The sequence below is a fragment of the Mirounga angustirostris genome, unplaced genomic scaffold (assembly GCF_029215605.1).
Source record: "Mirounga angustirostris isolate CCGP_5_RB_7025 unplaced genomic scaffold, mMirAng1.0.hap1 SCAF_8, whole genome shotgun sequence".
Classification (NCBI taxonomy): Eukaryota; Metazoa; Chordata; class Mammalia; order Carnivora; family Phocidae; genus Mirounga; species Mirounga angustirostris.
This window is the reverse complement of record NW_026991716.1, coordinates 33711270-33727988: the sequence shown is the minus strand read 5'-3', so window position 1 is coordinate 33727988 and position 16719 is coordinate 33711270. Positions and strand designations below refer to the sequence as shown.

Sequence of the window (16719 nt, the reverse complement as noted above, 5' to 3'; positions counted from 1 at the left end):
CTCAAGAGTTGGAAAGGAAGACATTTTTACATTAATATTTACGCATTTAAAGGGACATGACCCAAACTCACAGTCTTTTTCAAAATAAACTCTAGAAAGTTCATGCTTTTCCGCTCCCCCCCTCCCCCCAGCCTCCCGGACACCGGGCGCTTCGTGACTCCGGGTGGAAGTTGGGGCAGCTCTGCCGCCAGGACCGGACACCATAGGGCTCCGTCCGATCCAAACAAGGGCTGTCCCAGTCCCCTCCCCAACCCAGTCGCCTCCTTCCCCTCCAAACCCCAGCTGGTCCGCACATCCTCCACGCCCACCCCTCCCCCAACCCCTCCCCCAGCTCCTTCCCGCAACCCTGACTCCTGCCCAAGCTCTCGCACCGCAGGCCCAGGCCTCTCTCAAAGGGGCCATCTTTTCTCCCGAGCGGTCCCCATCTCCCCCCCCAAACACTTCGCACCTCGACTCCCCCAACCGCCCGCACCAGAACCCCTTCCTCCTCTCCCTCACGACCCCCTCTTCACATCTCTCCCCTCTGGCCGGCTCCCACCTCCTCTCAATTCATCCCTCCCGCCCGACGCCCCGGCTCCCTCCCGGCCCTGCTTCCTCTAACCCCCTTCCCCCGCCCAAGAACCCCTCCCCCTCACCTCGTTTCCGTCTTCCAGCAGCAGCCACTCGGCGTTCATCCCTACGCGCCGCAAGCACCAGCTCCGGCCACCGGCGCGGTCTCCCGTGACCAACGAGCCAGGCTCCTCCATAGCCCACTCTGGCCCCGCTCGCGGTCAGCACAGCGCGAGACCCCCGCCCGGGTTCCCGCCGCCTCTCAGCTTCGTCGCCGGCGCCATACCTAAACAACAGACAGAAGCAATCGCTACGCGCTCGCGATCGATGTGAACGCCGGCTCAGGCTCCGCGCCCCGCCCACTCGGCCAGCAAACCGGACTCACTGCGCCTGCGCCGGAGCGAGGCCGCGGCGGGGATGGCGCAGGTGCGCGGCGTCCTAGCTCCAGGTATGGCACCGTCTCCCGGAAGCCCCTCTCAAGAACCACTACCCCAGTGCTAGCTTCCCCTAGGTGGAACCTCTTCTGACCTTACCCCCCTTTTTTAAAAAATTGATTTTACTTTATGACGAGTTCCATGTTACCTAAAACTATAACTTTTAAACAACTTTAAACTTGTGATTTTAAAATATGTTAAGTCTGGGGGCGCCTGGCTGGCTCAATCAGTAGAGCATGAGACTCTTGATCTCGGGCTGTGAGTTCAAGTCCCACCTTGGGTGTAGAGCTTACTTTAAAAAAAAAAAAAAGGGGCGCCTGCGTGGCTCAGTCGTTAAGCGTCTGCCTTCGGCTCAGGTCATGGTCCCAGGGTCCTGGGATCGAGCCCCGCATCGGGCTCCCTGCTCGGCAGGAAGCCTGCTTCTCCCTCTCCCACTCCCCCTGCTTGTGTTCCCTCTCTGTCAAATAAATAAATAAATAATCGTAAAAAAAAAAAAAAAAGAGCGAGAAAGAGCACAAAATGTGTTGAGCCTGTTCCTAAATAGCATCTGTTTTGCATGACCTTTTACTACTGAATTTTTCAAAACTTAACAGGAGACAAATCTATGGAGGCAGAAATCAGTTACCTGGGGCTAGGTGTGGGAGCCAGGACTAAACACAGACATGAAAGAATTTGGGGAGGTGATAGAAATGTTCCGAAACTGGATTGTGGTGATGATTGCACAATTGTGTACATTTACTGAAAAGTCACTGAAGTATTACATACACTTCCAATGGACAAATTTTATGGTATGTAGATTATCCTCAATAAAGCTATTAAAAACAACAATATCTGAAATTCTTTTCTTTGATCCTCCAGTATAGTGTGGTAGCCCTTCCCTGCAGTGAGTACATCGGTGATAACTCAACACCCCCTCTTGTCTTTTCCATTTTCCAATACCTGGTTACCAATTTTCTTAAATTCTGTCAGGGGAAAATCTATACACTAAATGAATTATACGAAGCGCAACAGCACAGGGCTAACATTTATTGAGAACTAAGTGCCAAGTACTAGGCCAAGCACCCTACATACTTTATCCTGTATGCTCCTCACAAACACTATGATGGTAGTGGTTACAATGATAATTCTTATTTTAAGCTTGATGAGAAAAGAGGCACAGAGAAGTTTAGCAATCTTCTCCAAGTAACAATTTCAATGGTAGGGTAGAATGCCAATTCAGTTCTAATTTCCTAACCACAGTTGCAACCCCAGCCTGGAGTTTTATCTGTGTGGCATGGTCAGATCAAGAATTTCGGCCTGAGGGGTGCTCAGTTGGTCAAGCGTCTGACTCTTGGTTTTGGCTCAGGTCAAGATCTCAGGCTCTCCGCACTGGCTCTGAGCTCAGCATGGAGTCTGCCTGTTCCTTCCCCTCCCCCTCTACTCCTCTGCCACCCCCTCAAATAAATAAATAAATAAATAAAATCTTAAAAAAGAAAAAGCATTTCAGCCTGTGATGTAAAAGAGGGTCAGGAAAATGGGTGGGAGCCACAACTGTACTCATGCAGGTGCTTCCCCAGGCTTTGGATTATGTGCATGTTGGTGCCTCCATCCTACCTTAGCATTCTGTGCTGGGAACAGCAAGGGCGTCTAGAGGCCATCCTGACATTTCCTTGGCATGTCCCCTTAAGCTCCTCTTGGCTGTGACAGTTTCTCAGACTTGCCTTGTTTTTGACGACCTTGACAGTTTTGAGGAGTACTGGCCAGGTATTTTGTAGAATGTCCCTAAATTGGGATTTGTCTGATGTTTTTCTCATGCTTAGACTGGGGCTATAGGTTTTAGGGAGGAAGACCAGAGAGGTAAAATGTCATTCTCATCATATCATAGTGAGGGTACATACTATCAACATGAATTATTACTGTTGATGTTAACCTTGATCATCTGGCTGAGGCAGTGTTTGTCAGGTTTCTCTTCTGTAAAGTTCCTCTCCCCTTTTGCAGACGGTGCCTCTTGGAAGGAAGTCACCCCGCACCGCCTACACTTAAGGAGTGGGGAGTTATGCTCCACTTCCTTAAGAGCAGGGTATCTACATATATTGCTTATAATTCTTCTGCATGGGAGGGACACCTGGGTGGCTCAGTCAGTTAAAGCGTGTCTCACTCTGGGTTTCAACTCAGATCATGATCTCAGGGTTGAGATTGAGCCCTGTATCAAGCCCTAGGGGAGTCTTCTTCCCCTCTCCTTTTGCCCCTCCCCCCCCCACTCTCCCATTCTCTCTCTCTAAAATAAATAAATCTTAAAAAAATAATTCTTCTGTATGGGAGATTTGTCTCTTCTCCCTCATTTATTTATTGAATCATTTATTCATATTGGTATGGACTCCTATTCATAGTGGTATGGACTCACTTATTTTGTACTTTGCTTTATAATCCAATACCACTTTATTTTGTTGCTCAAATTGTTCCTACTTTGACGACATTGTCCCTTTGACATACTTCCATCACTGTGCTTTATAGAGCACATCCTTACTTTCTGGCACAAGATGCTCTACATCTAGAGTCAGCCAGTTCTCCAAGGAGCCCTGCTTCCTTTTATTGGGAAATGGTATTAGAAACCAAGACCTGGACACTAACTGTGCTTGTTGCAACTGTTACTGCTTCTAGGTTCTCTCAGCTGACAGGGAAGTAAATATTTGTATGAATACTAACTCCTCATATCCCCATATCTATGAATATTTATAATGTATGTATGCACTTGTATGTATGTATGTACCATGTATGTAATAACACATATATCTCCATTGGTAAGCTGAACGTGTGCATAATGATGGCTTACAACTCGAATGCATTACCACCTGGCCCCTGGATCTTTCCAGTTATCCCCCCACCCTTGCTTATCTGTAACCTTCCACTCCAAAACTGAAAAGCCTGGCTCCTACCGTATGCCATCCATTTATTTGATCGTCATTTCCAGTACACAGATAGTGTTTTCAGAATTGTTAACCCATATACCCGTGGGAAACACTTTATCAACTAGACTACACTACTTATGCACAAGTCTTTGACTTTTAGTCTTACAGACTTCACTCATTTCCAAAATTCCTTAGATCGGCACCCTTTTCCCCACCCCCTTCGAAGAGGTTATTGCATAGATGCTTTTGTCACAGTCTGTATTCTGTCTAGGATCCCCTGACCTCCTATAATGATCCTTTATAATTCATAGACATTAAGGCTCACTTCATAAAGTTCCATGAGTTTTGGCACATGCATAGTGCCATACATTATAGTATCACAGAGAATAGTTTCATCTCCCTACAAAGTCTCCTGTGCTTCATCTCTACTTGACCCCATACGTTGTTTGTTTTATTTTACAACATATCCTGGAGATCACTTCATAGCAGGATAGATCTATATTCCTCCTTCCTCTTTACAGCTGTGTATTAATCCATTGTGCAGATGTACCTTTGTTTCTTCAACCAGTCCTTGAATGATACACAGTTTGGCTCTTTCCAGTCTTTAGCTATCACTAATGGCCCTACAGTGAATTAGTAGGTACCATTTATGAGTACCTATTTTATGCTTTTCATATATTATCTTACTTGATCCTCACTACCATGCTGCCAGATATCTCCACTTACCTATGAGGAACCTGAGACTGTTGGGTTGCTCAAGGTCTCCTCACCATGAGTTTCTTGAGAGTTATGTCTTGTTTTCAGTTGTATTCCTGACATTTTTATTGATTGAATAAATGTAACTCAACTAGTAAATGGCAGTGCTGGGAACTGAAGCCAGGGTTGTGAGCTTGGACCTACCTAGCCCCAAAGGCTGTACTCATTACAGCCCAGCAGTGGTCTCTAAGTGGAATGGCCATACCCCAGGGAGTACACAAGATGACCCATTTGCTTGTGGGAAGAATATATTCGGATATCTACTTAGGTTTTTATCCAATCCTTCAAAAAAAAAGTCTACTTTTGTGGATATTTTATACTTACATAAAAGGACAACACAGAGGTTATACATAGACTTTATACAAATAAATATGCATATGCTGGGCTGTATCCTCAGCCCTTCTTTTGTTGCTAAGAGTGCATGGTCGAAACAGTTTGGAGATACTGACTTCTAAGATTTAGGGATTTTATTATCTCCATTTCCCCTGTTTATTCCCTTATAACAGTGAATCTCAACTGGGGGCAACCCCCCCCCAGGACATTTAGCAATATCTGGGAGCATTTTTTGTTGTCCTGACGGGCAGGGGTGCTACTGGCATCTAGTGATTAGAAGCCAGGGATGCTGCAAAACATCCTACAAATCACAGGACAGCCCCACAGCAATCGTCATCCAGTCCAAAATGCCAATAGTGGTAAGGTTGAGAAACCTTGCATTAAACCCATCTCCAGAGGGAAAAATGGAGGGGGATGAGAGAGCGGATGCAGAAAAGGAAGTAGGGTGTATCTGTATCTGTAGATCTGACACCTGTCTCATTACATATGCTCAATTAAACAGAATTGAAGGGGCGCCTGGGTGGCTCAGTCATTAAGCGGCTGCCTTTGGTTCAGGTCATGACCCCAGGGTCCTGGGATCCAGTCCCACATCGGGCTCCCTGCTCCGTGGGAAGGCTGCTTCTCCCTCTCCCACTCCCCCTGCTTGTGTTCCTGCTCTCGCTATCTCTCTCTGTCAAATAAATAAAATCTTAAAAAAAATAAAAAATAGAACAGAGCTAAGGAATGTTAGAAAGGGTTGACAGTGGAAAGGCTTGGGAAGTAGGAAAGGAAAACAAGAAGAGGAGGAGGAAGCACAGGGCAAGAGGAAGAAAGGGAAAGGGAGGAGAGATCTATGGAAAGGAAGTGGGGCAGACTGTTTTCCAAGATGATTATAAGATCTCCCATCCCACACACTCTTAAAACAGGATGCTGACACTCCTCCCATTGAGAGATGGCACCGACATTTCCTCCCCTTGAAATCTAGGTGGGCATGCGACACCAGAAGAAGTGATGTCATGCCATAAAAGATAATACAGCTTCCACCCAGGCTTTTTGGGAAGCTCTTGGAACACAGTCCCCACAAGGAAGTGGAGAGAACAAACACATGAAGAGAGCACATGTAGATCTGGCCAACAGCTCCAACTGAGGTCCCAACTGATACCCAACATCAACTGCCAGACATGGGAATGAAGGTGCCCCTAGATGATAGTGGCCCCCAAGAGTGAGTCACCCCTAGCCTTTGAGTCTTTCCAGCCGAGGCCCCAGGCCTCATGGAATAGTGATCCCTGAATTGTCACCCCTGTTGTGCTCCACCCGAGTTCCTGCCCCTGTGTTCCTGTGAGCATAAAAAAATGGTTGTGCTAAACCACTTAGTTTTGGGGTAGTTTGTTCTACAGCAATACAGAACTGGAACAGGAAAGGTGTGGGGGAGGGTGGTTGGACAGTCACGGGTTTCTCTGTTTCTGTATTAGGATAACATACAAACCCCAAGTTTCAGTGGTTGAGCGCAATAGAAGTTTATTTCTTACTCACATAATTGTCCAATGCAGTGTTCCTGCTTGGTGGACAGGCTTTCATTGAGTCATTCAGGAGCTCAGACTTCTTTCATCCTGGAGGGCTGGGAGTCCTCTCTTCCCCAGGGCTTGGAGTCTTCTGCATCTACAAAGCAAACCAGGGGAAGAAGGATCAAGAAGGCACACCTGCTTCTTAACTGTCTTGTCCCCAGTGTGACATACATTTCCCTCTGCTCACACTTGTGTGGAGAGAACTGGTCACATGACCCCACCTAGCTCCAGGAAAGGTCGGGAAATGTAATCCCTGGTTGAGCAGCCAGTTCCCAGAAACTACTCTATTCCATGGGAAGGGGACCATGAATTTTGGTGGACAGCTAGCTGTCTCTGGCAGACTTTAGAACCCAAGCTTATGAACTAAAATGATGATCATGACAAAGCTTTCTCTTCCTCTCTCCCATTTCCTTTCTTTTTATCTCCCTGGAATAGCGGCGGGGGGAAAGGATGGAGTACAAGTGATCACATTTTGCTCACTCTGTGGCTTTTGTGTAAGGTCAGCCCTTAATTCAGTGGGAAACTTAGAGGCTACTTAGTGGCATGGTGGTGAGGCATGTGGAGTTCGGATGAGTTCAAATCCTAGCTCTGCTACTTACCAGATGTGAGACCTTAGGCAGGTTACTTGACTTCTTCAAACCTCAGCTTCCCCATTTATAAGAGAAGGGTGATGATAAGGCTAACGCTCGACTTACAGGATTATTAGAAGGATTAATCTGGTGAATTCCTGTAAGACAGTTTTGCTTGGTACACAGTGAGTACGCAATCACCGCGAGCCACTATCGTGGAAGAATGGGGTGTCAGTGCTGCATAAGGTACTCCCAGCAGGTAGAAAGTCTCTCTCCCTGGGCCTTCTCTATGTTCTCTTGTCTAAAAGAGCGGAAACAAGATGTCTTCTCCTCTTTAAATTGGTTTATTATAAAGTTAGAAATCCCTTCAATCAGTTTTAGACTTCTGTTACCCATCTCCAAGCAAGATGGGTGTTTTAAAACGTCTAAAGCAAATAGTTCCCTCTGGGAGCAAGGGTTGATCCATTCTGGAGGCACAGCTCTGCCCACTGATTTGAAGCGTGGTTCCCCTCGGTGAGGTTCAATAAGGGTAAGGCAGAACTTTTTTTTTATGTTTTCAAAAGATTGAGCAAAGAAAGGGGTCTTGATGTAGCATCTCAAGCGAAGTTCTGTGTTTCTTCTTCGGTACTCTCTGATCCTGAGATCACAGGCCAACATTTCAGTAGACTGCTGCATTTAGTCATCTGTGTTCACTAGACTTGGAGGATTTCAGGGTGTCTGGGGGGAGGTGAGATCCCAGATGGAGTGATCCAGCCTTGGGGTGTGTGTGTCAGGAGTGGGGAGGTGGGGTTCTTGGCTCCACATTCTCACTCTTCCTTTTTTCTTACTCATTTATTCTACCATCTCTTCCCTGCCCACCCCCAGCTGTAAGACTCTATGCTGAAGGAATCAGGGAAAGATGCCTTTTATTTTTGAAAGGGAAATGTTTTAGAAAACCAGAAGTAAGTGAGGAGGGAAAAAGGGACCATCTGCTTTGGACAGCTTGTGTATTAAGTGCTATTTTGTGTAAACATGGCATTTTAAGTATACAATTGTTAAGATATTTCTGATACCTTTAATCAAGTTTATTATATTTTGGAAGTGTGTATAATGAGTCATCAAGTTTATTATATTCTGGAGGTACCTTAATCAGTAATTAAGGTGGGTGTTTCGGAGGTCCGTGAAAGTAGTTCTATAGGAAACTACCACATTCCTTTTTGGTTGGGGCTCCGGCTGTTTCTTTAAGCGTCCGCATCCTTTAACTTGCCAAGGATCAGTACCCACTTCAAATATTTATTACCCGTCTGATTTTATTGAGGGGGAGAGGGAGGGAGGAAAGGAGGAGGTAGGCAAGACAGAGGGAAAGAAGGCAGTGAGAATCAGGTATCAATAATTACTGCTTTGTTTTCTTCTCCTTACAGAGTTAGCTTCAGGCTGTTTATTTTGCAACTAATACATGGTATCAGGTGCCTAATATAAAATAGGCTTGGGGTGACTTACAATTGAATCCTATCACTCTGCGTTGGCTATTTTTGGACTACAAGAAAACTCAGAAATCCCTAATTCAATTCACCTTTGTCTAGGGTTGGGGAACGGGGAGAGGGAGTGGGAGTGTTTCTCACACGGAGAACCTTGAGTTCTATAATCCAAGGTTATAAGGCAATTCTCATCACATTTTTTTTACTTACAAATTTATTGCATTATCAGCTGTGATATTTATTATTCAGGACTTGTTGAAACATGCTCAAGTTTATTTCAGCTAGCAGCAGGCTTCTCTCTCCCATTTCAGTAGTCACATGCAGAGCTGTGTTTTTCAAATTCAAGTTAACACTCAGTAATGACTCTTGATCAGCATTTTTGAAAAATGAAATAAAAAATAGAACAGGTCATAGGCCATCACACATAGGAAGGGTACATACTGTTTGTGAAATGTTCATTATTTGTGTGTGTGTCTGTGTTTGTGTACTGGGCTCAACGTAAAATGTGTTTTTTACTGTAGGTTGTGGACGAAAACCTTTGGAGGATTTCTGGTGCTAGACAAGATGGCGTATGCCCACTGCAGTCTCTCTCTTCCACTTATGATGACTAAAAATGCTGGACAAAAAGAACTACCTGAGAACTCTGAAAAGTAAACAAGCAGGCAAATTAGGGAGGGAGTCAAAGCTTGAAGACACTATCCGTAGGGGGTGAGTTTCTCAAAATTTTTCCATCTTTTCTCTCACAGCTTTGACCTGAGAGCCTCAAGGTCCCAGGTAAGGGGCCTCCCAGCAGCAGAGGCAGCAAAAACTGAGAGAAACTTAAAAGAAAACAGCTCTCGTTTCTTCTACTCTACTCAGCAACACTTCTGACACCAAATGTGTGGGGCTTTTTCCCACATCAAACAATTCTCCAGCTCTCTAGATGCCAACCAGTCCAACTGGCGTCCAATTGGACCAATTCTGACACCACCTGGAACTAGCACAGAACCCACAAGTTAAGGGCTCAGTCCCCAAAGACTGCCCCTACTTCAGACGTCAGTCATATGCCCCAGGTTGTCACTGGGATACTGACCAACTGGCTATAAATTGGGGGGTTCCCTTAACCCCTTCCTCGGGTTTGATAATTTGCCACAGCGGCTCACAGAACTCAGAGAAACACTTACTTATATTTACTGGTCTATCATAGAGGAACATCCAGATGAAGTACATAAGGTGAAGTCTGGAAGGGTCCTGAGTGCAGGTGCTTCTGTCCCTGTGGAAGTTGAGGTGCATTACTCTTCCTGGTGCATGGATGTGTTCACCAGCCCAGAGGCTCTGTGAACCTCTTTGGTAAGGGTTTCTTTTTTTTTTTAAGATTTTATTTATTTGAGAGAGAGCATGAGCAGGGGGAGGGGAAGAGGAAGAGGGAGAAGCAGACTCCCCACTGAACAGGGAGCCCGACCGGAACTTGCTATCAGGACCCTGGGATTGTGACCTGACCGCCTGACAAAAAGCAGACGCTTAGACTGACTGAGCCACCCAGGCGCCCCTCTTTGGTAAGGCTTTTTAAGGGAGGTTTCATCACATACCATATACCATAATCATTAACTCAATCTCCAGCTCCTCTCCCCTGTCCCAGAGGATGGGGATGGGGCTGAAAGTTCCAAGCTGACAATGATGGCTTGGTCTTTCTGGTGACCAGCCCCCCATCCTGAAGCTATCCCGGAGATCACCATGAGTCACCTCAAAAGACGAGGTGAACAAAAGATGCTCCTATCACTCAGGAAATTCCAAGAATTTTAGGAGCTGTGTGTCAGGGACTGGAGGCAGAGACCAAATATGTATTTCTTATGTCACAAACTACATCTCTCTGACCAGAGGACTTGGGAAAAGTGTCCCTGCGAGCTGGGGCGGGGGTGGGGGGGCTAGGGGGGCGGAGCTTACAATTAATTCTTTTTCTCTCTCTCCCAGACCTGCCCCAAGGGCAGGACTCAATTGTGTAGCAGTCAGCACTAGTATGGCCAGCAGCAATTTCCAGAGAAACACTGTCATTCTGGCTAACTGACTAGGAAACAGAGCGCCGGTAAGCCAGAGTATAGGGGGAATCCTGGAAAGAAGCCATCTGGAGAAGGGGAGCCCAGTTCTGTGTATGAACTGGCACAAGTTTTGCATGGTCAAAACTAACCCAGCACAGCAAAGCCTCTGAAAAGCTGAAATGACCTTGGAACAATGGCCCACAGATGAGAGAAAAGTTGCAGCTTGGAACCTAACTGGGTAGATTGCCTACTAAACTGAAACAAAACAAAATGAAGTCAGTGTTTTCTAGAGCAGAGATTAGATAATTTTTTCCATAAAAGGCCAGACGGTAAATATTTTGGGCTCTGTGGGTCGTACAGCCTATCATGACTACTCAACTCTGCCATTGTGGTGTCAAAGCAAAGACAAGGTGTGAATGAATCAATATTGTGTTTCAGTGAAACTTTATTCACAAAAAGAGGAAGAGGGTTGGATTTGGCCCACAAGCCATCGTCTGCTAACTCTTGCTCTAGAGGCTTTTAAGAAGACTGAGATTCTCACAGGTAATATTCAAAATGTCTAGGATATAATCTAAAATGACTCAACACCCAAAGACTTAGAAAAAGGTGATCCGGGCGCCTGGGTGGCTCAGTTGGTTAAGCAACTGCCTTCGGCTCAGGTCATGATCCTGGAGTCCCGGGATCGAGTCCTGCATCGGGCTCCCTGCTCGGCGGGGAGTCTGCTTCTCCCCCTGACCCTCCCCACTCTCATGCTCTATCTCATTCTCTCTCTCAAATAAATAAGTAAAATCTTTAAAAAAAAAAAAAAAAGAAAGAAAAAGGTGATCCATTTTTAGAGGAAGGACATGAAAGATGCCAACCCCAAGATGACCCAGATGTTGGAATTGCCAGACAAAAATGTAAAACAGGTATTACAATTATGCTCCATGAGGTGAAAGTAAACACACTTTAAATGAAGGAAAATAATAGAAATTCTCAGTAGAGAAACAGAAACTATAAAAAGAATCAAATGGAAATGTTAGAACCCGAAACCACAATATCTGAAATAAAAATTCACTGTGTGGGCTTAATAGTAGAATGGAGATGACAGAAAAGGAGTCAATGAACTTAATGAGAGATGAAGAGAAAGTCCCTAATCTGAAGAACAGAAAGGAAAAAGAATGAATAAATAAAACACAATTTGAGGAACTATGAGTCCAACATTCATATCATTAGAGTCCCAAGGGAGGAGTGAGATTGGTGCAGAGAAATACATATATATTTGAAGAAATAATAGCTGAGAGCTTCTCAAATTTGGGGAAAGACATAAAATTACAGATTCAAGAAACTCAAACCCCTAGGGTGCCTGGGTGGCTCAGTCAGTTAAACGTCTGCCTCCGGCTCAGGTCATGATCCTGGAGTCCCGCATCAGAGTCCTTGCTCAGTGGGGAGCCTGCTTCTCCCTCTGCCCTCTGCCTGCCACTCCCCCTGCTTGTGTGCTCGCACTCTCTCTGTCAAATAAATAAATAAAATCTTAAAAAAAAAGAAGAAACTCAAACCCCAAACAAGATAAATGCAACAAAACAAAAAAACCCTCCAACTCCAAAAACAAAAACAAAACCCACACTCAGATACACAATCAAACTTCTAAAACCCAAAGAAAAAGAAAACAATCTTTAAAGCAGCCTGAGAAAAACCATGGTGGTTTCTCAGAATATCAAAAATAGAATTACCAGATGGCCCAGCAATTCTGCTTATGGGTATATACCCAAAAGAATTGAAAGCAAGGTCTCTAAGTGATATTTATTTATTTGATGTATTTATTTTAGAGAGAGAGAGAGCGAGCGAGCACAGGCAAGTGGGGGGAGAGGCAGAGGAAGAGAAACAGACTCCCTGCTGAGCACAAAGCCTGATGTAGGGTTCAATCCCAGGACCCTGAGATCATGAACTGAGCTGCCCAGGTGCCCCTCTAAGTGATGTTTATATACCCGTGTTCATAACAGCAGTATTCTCAAAAGCCAAAAAATGGAACTCATCTGACCATCAACAGATGGATGGAAACAAAATATGGGGTGCGCATGCGCATGTGTGCACACGACGTAGTATTACTCAGCCTTAAAAAAATGGAAGGAAATTCTGGTATATGCTACGACATGGATGAACCTTGAGGACATTATGCTAAGTGAAATAAGCCAGTCCAAATGGCAAATACTGTATTGTTCCACTTATTTAAGTTACCTAGAATAGTCAAATTTCTAGAGACAGAAAGTAGAATGGTGGTTGCCAGGGGCCATATGGAGGAGGAAATGGGGAGCTGTTATTTCATGGGTACAGTTCCAGTTTTGCAAGATGAGATGAGTTCTGGAGATGGATGGTTGTGATGGTTGCACGACAACGGGAATGCACTTACCACTACTGAACTGTGCACCTCAAAGTGATTAAGATGGCAAACTTTATGTTATGTACATCTTGCCACAGTTTTTTAAAAAGCAGTCTGAGAAAAATAATATAGAACAATGGGGCGCCTGGATGGCTCGGTCGGTGAAGCGTCTGCCTTTGGCTCAGGTCATGATCTCAGGGTCCTGGGATCGAGCCCCACGTCGGGCTCCCTGCTCAGCAGGAGCCTGCTTCTCCCTCTGCCTCTCACCTCGCTCTCATGCTCTCTCACTCTTTCTCTCTCAATTAAAGTCTTAAAAAAGTAAAAAAATGTATAGAACAATGATTTCAAGGACTGTGGAGTGCTCATCAGAAACTGTGGAAGAGAGCAGAACAACAGCTTTAAAGTGCCAAAAGAAAATAACTATATCTAGAGAAAATATATTTGGGACTGAAGGCAAAACAAAGACCATTCTCAGATGAAGGAACACTAAGAGAACTGCTCAAGAGTTTTTCAGGCAGAAGGGAAATCAGTTTCAGAGGGGAAGCTGGAGCTTCAGGGATGAAGGAGAAACATACATGGTAAATGTCTCTGAAGTTCTTTAAAATACATGTAACTGTCAAAGCACCTGGGTGGCTCAGTCGTAGGGCGTCTGCCTTTGGCTCGGGTCATGATGCCAGGGTCCCGGGATCTTCAGTGGGAGGCCTGCTTCTCCCTCTCCCACTCCCCCTGCTTGGGTTCCCTCTCTTGCTATGTCTCTCTCTGTCAAATAAATAAATAAAAATAAATAAATAAAATACACGTAACTGTCGAGAGCAACACTCGTTGATCTTGAGCCAGGCATATGGCTGCCTGGACCAGACTAATCCTCCAACCTCCCTTGCAACTAGGTGTGACCTACCAAGGGACTAAGTTCTGGTGAGTTGTATGTAAAAGGAGGTATTATGGGGCAGCTTTCTGGAACATTCCTTAAAACACTGCTGACACATTTCCTTCATTCTTTTTTCTTGGTCCCTTCTGTCCCATCCTGTTGCTTGGAAGAGGACGCTGTGGCCGGAGGGCCAGCTGCCATCCCCCCATGAAGACCCAGAGGAGTCAGGTTCCTAAAGATTTTGTGAATCAGACCCATCATACTAGCCCTGGGAGGCCTACTTTTGGATTTTCATGGGAGGGAGAAGTAAATTTCCTTGGTTTTCTTTTCTTTTTTTAAGATTTTATTTATTTGAGAGAGCGAGAGAGAGAAGCAGACTCCCCACTGAGCACTGAGCCCCATATAGGGCTCGATCCTGGGACACTGAGATCACGACATGGGCTGAATTCAGATGCTTCACCAACTGAGCCACCCCCCCGGCGCCCGGTAAATTCCCCTGTTGTGTAAGCCACAGTTATTTTTTGGCTCATGCAGCATGTTGCTGAATTTAATCCTAATCTAGCTCCTAATTACTGAAACCAAGCAACACTCTCAAATGAATCCTAGGAAGAAGTTCTGGGTGAAGAAACCACTCAAGTGTTTATCACAGGGCTTGCCCGGCACATGGTGAGGTGCTCTATAAATGTCTGGGGTTAGGCACCGTGTTCCTCATTTCTGTATTTCCCACAGGATCCATCACACAGTAGGGGCTCCATCCTCTGAGACTGCCTGCTGATTTTCTGTTGATGCCCCGCTTGCCCTACAGAAGATGTGTCCCCCATACTTACTAATACCAGCAAGAAAAAGCCGAGAAAGGGGCATGCGTTAGGTTCCAGGTTACACAAATCCATGGGAGAAAAATCAGCACTGGAGGAGGAAATACACTATTTATTTACAACTCTTTCACTTTATCCACAATTTCCATACAAACATAAAAACTAAAAAAATAAAACCACCACTTGGGAACACAAGTGTCTTTCTTTAATTAGTCCGGTTGAGGGGAGGGTCACAGCCCTCTCGCTCTGTGAAGGAGACTACTGAGGCACACTGAAGGGGAAGAGGAGGGGGTTAGGAAGAATGCCTGAGAAACAGCTCCAGATGAGAAATGGAACGGCGCGGCGGAGCTTCGCCAGCAGAAACTCAAGGGCGTCACCCACCGGGGACACTGACCGGCTTCCCGGGAGAAGGGCAGCTGCTCGCCACCATCCCCCCGCCCCTCCGCTATGGAACCCCCCAAATCCAGCATGTCACCCATCTCATGAGCTGTGTGGGGTATGGTGGTGACAGTGGGGGACACTGGATACCTCTGAGAAGAGCGCCAAATCCCAGGGAGACACAGAAAACCCCTTTCCTTGGCACTGATGAGCCAGTCACAGCTTCTGGCTTGAATACGATGCTGACTTAAACGGAAAAACAAAAGCTCTCCCCCAGCCTCCTGGGGAAAGGGAGGGGCTGAAAACATGCAGGAGGGCTTCTGCCTCTGGGGGTGAGAGGTGGGGGGCTCTGTCTGCCCACCACGGGGAAGGAGTGGGGCAGATGCTCCACAAAGAGCCCGGGCGGGGTGGGGAGGGGCGGGGAGGGAAGAGAGAAGAACTCGGAGACACTGATGCTGGGACAGCTGCCACCAGTTGTCAAAGCAGGTCCATTTGCTCGGCGACACTCACTCTGGCAGACTCCCATCCTCCCCCTCACAGGAGGGCGCCCAGAAGCCAACCTGGAGATGCCAGACCCCCTGCCTGGCAACTTCATCTGAGCTAGTGACCGAGATTGCTTGCACACGTTGATGCACATTATAAATATAAAATCATATCTGCTACAAAGAGGACATATATTTGTACATCTTTACCCATATACATAATAACACAATTTACACATAATATCTTGGAGTGGGTCATCATGGGAAAAGGGGTTGGAGAGGTATAAAGCCCCTTCTCCCTCCCCTGCCCTGATCCTTCTCAAGGGACGCCTGTATACTTGGGTCACCGGGGCCCTTCCCAGCTGGTGGTGACGGGGCTAGTCTGGACACATAAATTCAGACACATAACTAAATGCTGACGGGTGTGTATACCCACACACACACACACACAAACGCGGGCGCACATACAGACATTGGGTGAGAAAAGGAAAAATAAAATTCCTAGCCCTTGGGTGTAGGCCTCTTCCCAGAGTTATAAGCATCAGTACCTCCTCCATCTGAGAACAACAGTCTCCAGCTGCCCCTCACTGGCTCAGACCAGGGCAGAAGGGGAAGGGCTAGGAACTGGGGGGAGGAAGGGCCAGGAGTCTTCTGAAAACATAAGGCGTTTTTTGACCTGTGATCAAATCAAACTATGTCACAAAAAGCAACGGCATCAGTTGGGGCCGGGAGGTGAGAGACAGTCAGTCCATGTAGGGACAATGTGAGTTGAGACCCTGAGCCTTCCCCTTCTTTTGTCCAGTTTCTTTGAAAGGGGCAGACAACCCTGTACCTCCTTTCCTGTCCTCTCCCAGAGCCGGGCCCATCCACATGTCATGGAATACTGATAGTGGTCCGAGAAACACATCCGGAGACATGGAGTGGTGGACAGGCACGCCAAAGAGTTAAGACCTGGGCGGCGGATGTGAGCTTTTTACAGCAGGAGTGGTTCCTGGCCGGAGTCCACGGCTCGCACAGTGGCCACAGTGATCAGATTGCCATCAGAGATGGGGACAGTCTGGGTCCCCCTGGGAAGACAGCACCTATCGACGGTAGTGATTAGGGGCATCGGCAAACATGTACTTCAGTCTGTACGCCTCGGCAAGAAGCAGCCCGATCTCTTCGTTGCCCCAGTGTATCGTAGGTAGGTTTTGTAGCAGCATCAGGAGACCCTGGAATGCAAGAAAAGAAATTTTATCATCCCTGGACTACAGACCAAGGGACGAGCAGGGC

General features: G+C 46.3%; 2 protein-coding genes and 1 long non-coding RNA gene across 13 annotated transcripts in view; 1 reads left to right on the top strand and 2 right to left on the bottom strand.

Annotated features, from left to right (window-relative positions):
* Positions 1 to 894, bottom strand: part of RNF8 (ring finger protein 8) — a 34991-nt gene extending 34097 nt beyond the window's left edge. For 2 of the 5 annotated variants that reach the window (XM_045866820.3, XM_064597553.1), the window contains exon 1: positions 636 to 892. In XM_045866820.3, the coding sequence (XP_045722776.1) occupies positions 636 to 746 (111 nt within the window). In that variant the 5' untranslated portion in view covers positions 747 to 892. Of the gene's footprint in view, positions 1 to 635 lie in introns of all 5 variants that reach the window. The other 3 variants (XM_064597552.1, XM_064597551.1, XM_045866817.3) reach the window with 3 other exon arrangements.
* LOC123837700 (uncharacterized) lies at positions 862 to 15230 on the top strand. Of its 3 annotated transcripts, XR_010413615.1 has the most exons (4): positions 862 to 997; positions 9052 to 9238; positions 9717 to 9859; positions 14502 to 15230. It is a non-coding gene; the product is annotated as an uncharacterized LOC123837700 (long non-coding RNA). The 3 variants fall into 3 exon arrangements; XR_006789263.3 differs by lacking the exon at positions 9717 to 9859; XR_010413616.1 differs by lacking the exon at positions 14502 to 15230 and having other exon boundaries at positions 9052 to 9180; positions 9277 to 10431.
* TBC1D22B (TBC1 domain family member 22B) overlaps positions 14680 to 16719 on the bottom strand; it is a 73869-nt gene continuing 71829 nt past the window's right edge. For all 5 annotated transcript variants that reach the window (XM_064597548.1, XM_064597549.1, XM_045866816.3 and 2 more), the window contains one exon: positions 14680 to 16658. In XM_064597548.1, the coding sequence (XP_064453618.1) occupies positions 16530 to 16658 (129 nt within the window). In that variant the 3' untranslated portion in view covers positions 14680 to 16529. The remainder of the gene's footprint in view (positions 16659 to 16719) is intronic.